General features: G+C 55.0%; 1 protein-coding gene and 1 non-coding gene across 2 annotated transcripts; one reads left to right on the forward strand and one right to left on the reverse strand.

Annotated features, from left to right (window-relative positions):
- Nucleotides 1–26: 26 nt before the first annotated feature.
- LOC148595294 (small nucleolar RNA U13) lies at nucleotides 27–121 on the forward strand. Its single transcript, XR_015913193.1, has one exon. It is a non-coding gene; the product is annotated as a small nucleolar RNA U13 (small nucleolar RNA).
- A 962-nt stretch (nucleotides 122–1,083) lies between these two features.
- DUSP26 (dual specificity phosphatase 26) lies at nucleotides 1,084–2,692 on the reverse strand. Its single transcript, XM_010222067.2, has 3 exons — nucleotides 2,399–2,692; nucleotides 1,740–1,948; nucleotides 1,084–1,295 (listed from the first exon to the last, which is right to left on the reverse strand). Exons 1-3 carry the CDS (start codon nucleotides 2,575–2,577, stop codon nucleotides 1,096–1,098), a joined length of 588 nt encoding a protein of 195 aa, XP_010220369.1. The 5' UTR covers nucleotides 2,578–2,692; the 3' UTR covers nucleotides 1,084–1,095.
- Nucleotides 2,693–9,679: the final 6,987 nt, after the last annotated feature.

The raw sequence follows: 9,679 nt of genomic DNA on the forward strand, positions 1-9,679 counted from the left end.
AGGGGCGCGCGGGGCGGCGCGCGGCGATCCTTCCGGTTCATTGCGAATGATGAATGGGAGCGTCACGCGCATGCGTGAAATGTGCCGACCTGGTTACGACAGGGCACAGCCCCTTCTGAACGGCCGGCGGGAGCGCGCGGCGCCGCGTTACAGCGCTGCGAGTGGGGGGCGGGTCTGCCCCCGCGTCACGCGCGTTTTTTTTTATTGCGAAAAAAGCTATTTATGAATAGGGGGGCGTCGCCATTTCCCCCTTGGGGCTATTTGAGGCCATTTTGGGCACTTTCGAAAGCCACCCTGTGGCTCCCCGCAGGGAGAGCAATTTCCACGTCACTTTTCGCGTTTTCTCCAAACGCTGCCACGGGGTGAGGAAATCTTCCGTTTCATCCGTGTTTTACACAAAACTGCACATCCTCCACTGTGACAGGCATGTCAGGAGCCTCAGAACATGCAGGGAATATTCTGTACACAAATTGTGTACAAAAATACAATTTACAGAGAAAGGCAGGGGGAGAGCGATGGCTCCGTGCCACCCGCCATAGCCTTGTTGCACATGGGACACATCTTGCCCTCGAGCCACTGGAGCAGGCACCTGCGGCTGGGAAACCCGGATTGTGTCTCGAAGCAGAGGAGATACGGCCGGATTTTTTTCTTGAGCAGTGTCTTTATTCTTACACGTTAACACTAGGCACTGAGGACACCCAAACACCACGACAAAAGGCCTGTTGGACACAGGCACACGCGGACCGAAGAACAAATGGAAAACAAGGAACAGGCAGAGCTTGGGTTGCCTGGAGAGAGGGATGGGACAGACCTGGTGGGAGAACCAGCCCTCGAAGGCTGCGCAGAGCCAGCAGGGCTAGGGAACAACCTGGAACGTGGGTCTAAGATATCCCCTCTGAATATGTCTTTGCGCGAGCGGGCTGGGAGGGAGCTCATGTTAGGCCTACCGAGGTGGCAAGATCACAGGTTGAGGGTTTCTGTTTTACACCGAGGAACAGCTCATGGGTCTGGGACACCTCTTAGCTGGGGAGGCGGGAGGCCACTGCACGTTTAACCCATTAGCTGCCAAGCACCTGCACAGCCGCTCGCCCTCCTTCACATGCTCCTCTTCAGCCTCAGCGCGTTGTCCAGCGCGACCAGCTGGCGCAGGAAGCCCCGATTGGGGATGATCCCGCGGTGGTCCTTGACCGTCTTTATGGCTTCGACCAGGGGCATGTGGTGGCGGATCATGAGGTAGGCGAGCACCAAGGTGGCCGACCTGCTCACCCCGACGGCACAGTGCACCAGGATCCTTCCTGGGGCGGAGGGAAGCACAGCGGCTGTCATGGCAGGCCAAATGTCCCAGTGAAAACAAAAAATACTAAGAACCCGACTATTTGCTGTGGTGCATGGTGGAGCTGGGGCCCAGGGGTGCTGCCCTCCTGGCCTAAACACTGGGCCTTGGTGAGACTGGCTCTGTGATGCGCTGAGGTCCCTACCTCGGCATGGGGTATCACAGCATCACTGCCTCCCAAAACGACCTGAACGGGGCAGTCACAGCCAAGGACACTGGCAGGGACGGCAACCTGACCCAGCCCAATTCCTCTTTGGAAGGGCTGATCCTGTGCAGGAAACACCACCCAAGACAGAACCCCCTTTTTCTAAGGGATTCTCACAGCAGGGTCCCAAAGCAGCCTCCCAGCTGCTGAGTCCCTGCCCTCCCTGCTCCGCACGTCTCTCCTGGCCCTCCCTGCACCAACCTTCATGGAGCGCCTGGTGGATGAAGTCAGCAGCAGGGTAGAAGTAGGGGCTCATGTCGAAGGAGGGCGAGTCGTGGGCCTCGATGCCCAGGTAGCGGATGCCGGTGCCCTCGTAGTACTCGGCGCCGCCTCTCCACTTGCTGTGCGAGGCGTTGAGCACGTGGGTGATGCGCAGGTGTGCCAGCTCGCGGCGGTTCGCTGCTATATCCCTGCCACCGAGGAGCAAGAGAGGAAAACTAAAGGCCTAAGCACAGCAGACAGGCTCCTGCTTTACCTGCTGGCGCGCCAGGGACCCCTTGTACTGCACAGTGGCACTGGCACTGCTTCAACAACAGACAAAGCTATGGAAAAATCCAGTTATCGTGCAAGAAACTTGGTTTCATTAAAGAAATGTTTCCAATGACTGGAAGGGCTGTCCTGGGCAAATATTTATGGCAGAGATTCTTGCCTTTGAATTCAGTCTCCAGGTCTGTCTCTCAGATGCACCACCTCCACTCACCCTACCAAGAGGCACTCCCAGTGCTCCATCCTCATCCTCCTCTCCACATCGAACCCGTCACGTCCAGGAGCCCCCTCACACCCTTTCCCCCGCTCACACTTCCCGTCCCTCCTCTCCCACATTCCCTAGCCCCACGTTCTCAGGGCCGGCCGCTACCTACTGGTCTCCCAGGTAGAGGCCTGGCCAGACCTCATCGGCGTGGTTACAGGCCGTCTTTCCCGTGTACAGCAGCCTTTCGAGCTCGAAGACGCTGAGGATGGGCTGGTGGCCGCGCTCGTCCCGCGCGCCCCGGCTCGGCGACCTGGTGCCATTCCTGGAGAACCTGGACAGGAAAGCCATGGGAGCTGCCGAGACCCACACGGCATACCGCTGGGTCCGGGGAGGCCGGAGCGCGGCCTGCAGGTCGCTTCTGCTGCTGCTGCCACCCACGGTCCTGTCACAGAAGCAGGGGAGATGCCGTTAGAAGGGCTGGGGACCTCGCGCTCCATCCTCTGTGTAGAAACGCTGGCCCAAAGCGGCCAGTGCTGATCTCGGGGAGGCGGCCGTGTAAAGCCACCACCCAACCATCGCAGCGTGAAACAGAGTATCCCCTGTCCTCCCCTCCAAGCAGTACCCGATGCCAGGGCCGGTGAGTCAACCTGGCGAGCAGCCAGCCCGCTGCGTCTCCGTGGGCTGAGCTACTGCTCCAGCCTCGTGTGTTTGGGTGGAGGCCACGTTGGCAAAAGCAGCCCTACCCAGGAGCACCTTCCTGCTGGGCCGGCGCGGGCTCTGCCTGCCAGCGAGGCAGAGCCAGCTCCAGGGCTGCCAAGCTGCCGCCACGAGCGGCGAGAGGCGGCCAGGGCTCCGGGCAAGGCACCAGCAGCACGGCGGGGAGGAGAGAGCCCCGGTGGCTGCGGGATCCCAGCCGGCTCCACGAGCAGCCTGGGCAGGACCCAGCACAGAAGCTGGATTCACCCCCAGTCCAGCAGCCCTCCTGCTGCCTTTGGACATCTGGGACTACATCAGCGGGCTGGGAAGAGTTAATTTCAGGGGATGAGAAAACTCCTTTTACAGAGCAGGTTCTTTAGGCTGCAGCTCTCCAACGCTTGGATCATCCTGATGCTCGTCAGCCCTGCACAGAAACCCTCCCTGGACAGTCCCACGGCCCTGCAGGCAAACACCAGGCACGGCAGCGCCTGTTTGCTCGCTTGCTGCCCCCCTGCCAGGACACAATTCTCCTTGGAGCCACACGGAGCCCCAGGAGGGCTGGGAAGCAGCGCAGAGGGGCCCTGTCCTTGGCAGCATCTCGGCACGAGCCGCTTGTCCGGGCGCTGGGCAAGAGGAAAGCGCTGACCTTGGGCAGGATCAGAGCGCTGCTCCCTCTGCTCTGCCGTTCTGCCTGCGGCAGCGGCCAGGAGCGCAGGAGGCAGCAGCCTCCGGGCACCTTCCTGGCAGCGCACACCAAGGGAAATGTGGCCAGGGCATGGGGGAGGCGGGGGGGCGCGCAGAGGCCCCCACAGGACACCGCTGCCCTGCCAGGACAGGTGGCAGTGGCACTGCGTGACACAAGCATCCCCAGCAGGGCCACCAGCTGCCGCCGCCCTCAACACGCTGCCCTGCCCGCAGGAGCTCTGCGCTCCTTAATGCTGGGAATTAAGGCCTGGCAGAGGCACCTGGAAAGGGCACGGAGCGCGGCCGAGCGCCGGGGCCCTGCGCGGGGACAGGCCCTCAAAGCGGGGTGACCTTGGTGGCCGCCCAGCCCCACGCCAGCAGCGCCCGGGGCAGCGCCGGGAGGCAGCAGCACCGGGGCTGAGGACCGGCGAATGGGGAGAGCAGGGCCCCGCGCTGCCGGCACAGCAGTGAGCACACGCAGCCCGGCTGCCGCTGCGGCACCCCGGCCACCAAGCTGCCCCCACAGCGCTGCGAGGGCCACGAAACGGCCCCGTGCACCGGCCCCGGAGCCCCCGGGGCAGCGCTGGGAGGGCAGCGCGGGGCCGAGGCCGCCGCGCCAGCCCCGCACCGCCCCGCGCCGCCGCCGGACGCGCGGGAAGGAGCCGCCCCGTCCCACTACCTGCGCGCGGGCCGCGGCGCCCGGCTCCGGCTCAGGGCTGCAGTCACATCCAGTCGGCCATGTCTTGCCGCCGCCGCCGCCAGGCTGATGTATGAACATCTATTTTAAGCCATGGCATGTCCAGAGGCAGGTTTGTTTATATCATGCCGCGCACGGAGAGACGCGGGGGGACGGAGAGGGACACAAATGCAGCGATCGCAGGCAGGCACGCGCAGACACACACACAAATTCACGTTACTGTGCAGACAAATAAACAAGATTCCACAAAATTCAACAACAAAATTCTCCTGCCAGATTTGCTCTCACTCCTCCTCCCCCAACAAAACAGAAGCCACAGGCACGCAGAGAGAGACCAGAAAAAGCCAATGAAGTGGTTCTGGTAACACCGTTACCTGTCTCACAGGTCTGCAGCTGTCTCTAGAGGATGCTCCTTCATTTCTTTTTTTACAGTTGACCTTGTCCAGCCCCCTTGCTAGGGCCTGTCTGGCAGAGCCACGGTTTGATGGTATTTTCTTCATCGTTTGCTAGTATGCCTTTGTGAGGAGCAGGGGGGATGTAATACCACTCACCAATGTATGTTGAAGGGAATACTTTTACCTGGAAAGAAAAAGAGGAAATGCTCAAAAGACCGGAGCTTTTTGTTTTGACGTATTCTAAATGACACCATTTATTTCAGAAAAGCTGAAATATTTCGGTTAAATATTTTCCAGGCAGCATTTTTCCCTTTTCCCTTTGAAGTGCTGTCTTTCACTTCAGAAGTTTGACACCCATTAGGAAGGAGTGTGCAACGGTGATAATAACTGAGGAAGAATCCAAACCTCCTGTGCCAGGGCAAACAACAAATCCTAAGGAGACCCAAAATGACATTTGTGGCATTCCTTCCCTCCCTCCTCTTCGACTAAAGATTGTGCAGCCGGCCTGTTTTATCTCAGCTCAATGTTGACCAGCCATGGATGCACCCCCAGAAGCTGGAAGGATGAACTCAGCATTCCCAAACACCCACCCTCTCTCTCCCTGAGGATATACATGAGGAGATGCACACATGAGTACATACATGCAACGCCATTTCCATGGGCATTTTCAACACATGCCATGGACAGCACAGATCCCTCGAGCACAACCTTCTCAATAGCTCACAGCCCGTCCCAGCACTGTGGAGTGTGGCTCAATGGGAGGACGAGGTCCTAAATGGGACCTAAATGTAGCTAAATGGGAGGCTCTTGGCCAGGAGCCACCTTCCCACCTCCTGCCGTGGGCTCCCAACGCTCCTGCCCCCAGGAAATCCTGCCCTGCAGCCAGGAGCAGCCACTGATGCCCGTCCCGTGGATGAGAAGAGGCCTCCGGGCCCCACGGCATCTTCCCCTCCACAGTCTGTTCCAGCTCCCCCATGCCCAGCAGCTCCATTGGCAACAGAACCTGCTGCAGCAGCACCAGGGAACGCGCTGCTCCCGGCTCTCCTGCCTTCTCCCAAAGGGAGCTCAGAGCAGGTGGGAATCAGCACCAGGGGGCTGTGAAACCCAGAAGTGAGCCCAGACAAAGGGCAGCCTGGAAGAGTTCACAGATGCAACCACTGGAGGCTGCTCTGGTTATACATAAATCACTATTCTGCATTGCCAAACATGGAAAGCTCCACACAAGGAAATAAAGGGCAGGGGCTACAGAGTTTCAGAGTTGCTATTTCCTAGCTTAGCACTCCACATGCATGCAAATTCACCATGGCTTTCACAGCCCCATTTTAAAGATCAGAGATCAATCACTTTGTGCACTAAATGCTGCATGTCCAAAAGCCACCTGGGCTGCACAGTTGCCAGACTTTATTATACTCAGTCAAAACAGAAAGAATTTATGTCTTTCATCCAACATGTGCTGTTCGATGGACCCACTGAAGAGGAGGGTCACACAGGAAGGGAGTGCAGAGGGCACAGATGGCTGTAGCAGAGCAAGGTAAAATTAAACTTGCTCTATGTTAAGAGCAGGGTGAGAAGGTGGCACTGTCGAAGCAGGCAGCTTCACAGCATGGTCAAAGAGCAGTATTTTGGCAGCACAGAAAAAGAGATTTGAGAAACACCATTTCCATGGCACTGAAACAGCCTGGGAGCAACATGTTGCTGAGGGGCAGTAACTGCAGCTGTCGGGAGGGAAATTCACCCTCAGGCCGCGTTGCAGGTGCCTCTCCAACCACAGCCTGAAGCTGTCTTTGCAGAGGGGGCATCTGCTGCAGCCTCAGGAAGTATCATAGAAAAGAGACCTGAAAGGCTCCTAGGTGCTCCCGGGGCAAGGCAAGCCAAGGCAGCACCAGCTCTATCAGAGTGAAGTAACACACTAATCGTCACTCTCCTCTTACCCATATTTTGGTCAGGGATGAAGTTTCTGCTGGGGCTCCACACACGTTCTAGCAGTCTGGAAGGAAACCACAAAGCTCAAGGTTACCACCATCCCTGGAGCTCTCCCAAATCCAGCCCACGCTCCCTTGCCTCTCTGTTCTCAACACCTCTGCGTCTGAGTTTGGGGCTACTAAATCCTTCCCCTTGCCTCCCAGATAAAACAGTGCTTTCCTGTAAGAAATGTGATCGAAGGTAATAAACCCTTGGCAAGGAGGATGTGAGGGTAACACAACCTCTCTGTGCCAAGCCCAGAAGCATCAGCCTGAAGAGGAGCTGCAGCCCAGTCACTTGGCTGTATTGATCGGCTGCTGGAGGGGGGCACTTCAGTCCTGGCAACGCTGAGACATTTTCCATTAAAAGAAAGAAAAGAAGGGAGGAAAAAACAAAAGAGAGAGAGAGACAGAAGGAGAAAACAGCCACGAGAGTCATCGTCCGACAGCTGTAAAACCTGCAGAGCCCCTGTTTGTGAGGCAGCAGCCTTGTGGAGACAGAGAGACAGCTGCCCGCGTCGCTGCAGCCTTGCAGTGTTTATGATTGCTTAGCGGGGAGAGGCTGAATCGCTTGTGGACACGTTTTGCCTGTCATCCACTGTCTTGATAATGTCAGGAGAAGCCTGGGAGAGATTTGAGTTGCTAGAGTGCTAGGAGGGAAAAAACCAACAACAAAAAAACCCAAAACCACACACATGCACAGAAAAAAAAAGCTGAAAAAAACAAGTTCCTGGCAAAATATGCTGTGAAATCCTGATGCTTTCTGTCTAGCTGTTCACTTCAGTTTGTCACATGTTGTTAGCAGAGCAGGCTGTGGCACAGCCCAAAGCTTCCTGAGGCCGGTGGGAGGCTTGCTGTGGACCTGGTGCTCACTGAGTTTAAACACTCAGAAAGATGTCAAAGGGGAGAGAACTTCCCACCTCTGGAGAGGAGCAGCGCTAGGACATTCACCATCCCCATTAGCAGACAACCTGAGCTACTTGCACATTTTAAAGGCTAATATTTTAAGATGAAGGGCAGGTCTATCTTGGAGAGCAAATGATCCTCGGAAAAGAGCTAACCCACACCAGAAACCAGTACCTCAAAGGCAGAGGGTTGGGAACAAAAGGTAGGTCCCTCTGCTACAACTAACCTCAAAGCCACACATGTGAAGGACTGAGGACTGCTGAGCTGTGGGACACTTCTGCCTCCAGATGCTCATGAACTTCACTCTTGCAGATCCCAAATCCTTAAAAAAATCTGTTTTGGGGAAAGAAAAAAAATAAAAAGGGATTACATCTGCATCACGGTAGGAGCTGGGGCCAGATCACAAGCAAATTTGCACTGAGTTAGAGACGACAGGACATGTCTGCGATTATTTCTCTTCCTCAGTATTTCTGGACCAAGAACCAATCATTACCAATGTGGACAGGCAGCAGCATTGCCTGTAACTACTATTAACACAATACACTTCCATTCGCATTCACTAAGCACCCCAACAGCACGCCTATAATTTCCAAAGCACCAAGAGCAGTTCAGGAGCTCAAATACAAAGTCAACGAGAGTTGGGTGCCTAATTCCTTTCAATCTTCTTTGTAATTCCTAGCCTTAGGGCTTTGAGGAAGTGACTGGTTTGATCTGATGAAGGAAAAGAGCTGTTCCATTAGCAGGTCTGATGTTTGAGAGGTTTCTTTCAGCCTGTGATGAATCCCAGCACCCTCTACCAGACCACACTTGCTGCTAGATCATATTTTCCCTTCAGTGACATTATGTCTTAAACAGGCTTTCAGTGTAATAACATTTGCAGTAATGAAATCACCCGTCTATATGGTCTTATTTTAACAGCAAAAATATCCGAGTTGGCTACAAAGAGAGATTTAAATGTCACAGAGAATGCGCTGTATGTGTCCATCAAAGGATACGGTTTCTCTTTGCCGGGGACGGAGCGGCAGCGGTGGCTGCTGGGCGTGCGGAGCACAAAGGCGCCGGCGGCTCCTTGAACGGAAACGAGGAGGCTCGTGGGGAGCGGGATTCGGCACCAGGGAGAAAGGGCCCCCCCCAAGTTCTGATTTACTCCAACAGAAAGACAATCCAGTTCTCTCAAAGCCAGCCGTAAAACTCTCACCATCACAAAGATGTGATCATGACGTTTAGCTCCTGTACGTGCAGGGCAGCTCCCTCCACGTCCTGAAGGTTATGCTGGAAACCATTCCGTTGTGCTGCTGGCTGCAATGGGGACAGGACTTGTACCTCCAGCTTGGCTTTCCACCTGCTCCCAACAGAGACAACAACGTTATCGTCGACATGGAAAATACTCATGGTTCAAGGAGAGGATAGTAATAATGAAAGGAGGAAAACATCAGAGCTGATAACTTAGACTGAGAAAGGACAGGTCATACCCTCTGATATGCCATATAGGAAGGCTATGAATGGAATAACCTTTCTCTTGCAGGAATGTTTGATGAAATGGGAAGAGGGTCCAATTTCCACCTTTGTTTTTCTTTTATAAATGTTAATTTTAGCAAGAGAACTAAGGTCATGAAGGACAAAAGACTGGGAGGTGGTAAGAAACAAGTCTCCTCCTCTCTCCCAAAAGACCTGACAGTCTGAGCTGCTTTGCCTAATGGAAACAGGCAGCAAAGAACAGTTTTGGTTTTAATAATTCTAATTATTCCACAGTATTGTGAAATAAATTAGAAACCCAATGAAATCAGTGTCCCATGGCACTAGGAAATGTACAGTCACAGAATGCAGGTATCTAAATCTATTCCGAGTTCTGTCTTGCATAGACAAGACAAAATAATGGAAAATACGCTGAGGAATGAGAGAGAAGATTAAAGCACAGACTTTCGCACAGTGACTGCTGCAAAGTCGTGCAGAAAACTGGAGCAGAAGGAAGCCCCATGCTCCAACCCCTGTGCACCACTCCCAAACCTGTCCTGCCTTCGTTTTTCCTTAACTTTTAAGTGCTGAAGATCCTTCCCCATTTTCCTCGTCTGCCTTTTTTTCCTGCAGGATTTGGGAGCTCGGATCCCTTG

Source organism: Tinamus guttatus, unplaced genomic scaffold, assembly GCF_059628265.1.
Source record: "Tinamus guttatus ecotype Peru unplaced genomic scaffold, ASM5962826v1 Tinamus_guttatus_pri_ptg000123l, whole genome shotgun sequence".
Taxonomy (NCBI): domain Eukaryota; kingdom Metazoa; phylum Chordata; class Aves; order Tinamiformes; family Tinamidae; genus Tinamus; species Tinamus guttatus.

Bases quoted from the DNA above. Each gene is read 5' to 3' on its own strand.
- DUSP26 (XM_010222067.2), bottom strand. From the start codon at position 2,577: ATGGCTTTCCTGTCCAGGTTCTCCAGGAATGGCACCAGGTCGCCGAGC. The intron at 1,949-2,398 runs GTAGGTAGCGGC...CCTCGGTGGCAG, and splicing joins GGCCTCTACCTGGGAGACCA to GGATATAGCAGCGAACCGCC. The intron at 1,296-1,739 runs GTTGGTGCAGGG...CCTCCGCCCCAG, and splicing joins CCACCAGGCGCTCCATGAAG to GAAGGATCCTGGTGCACTGT.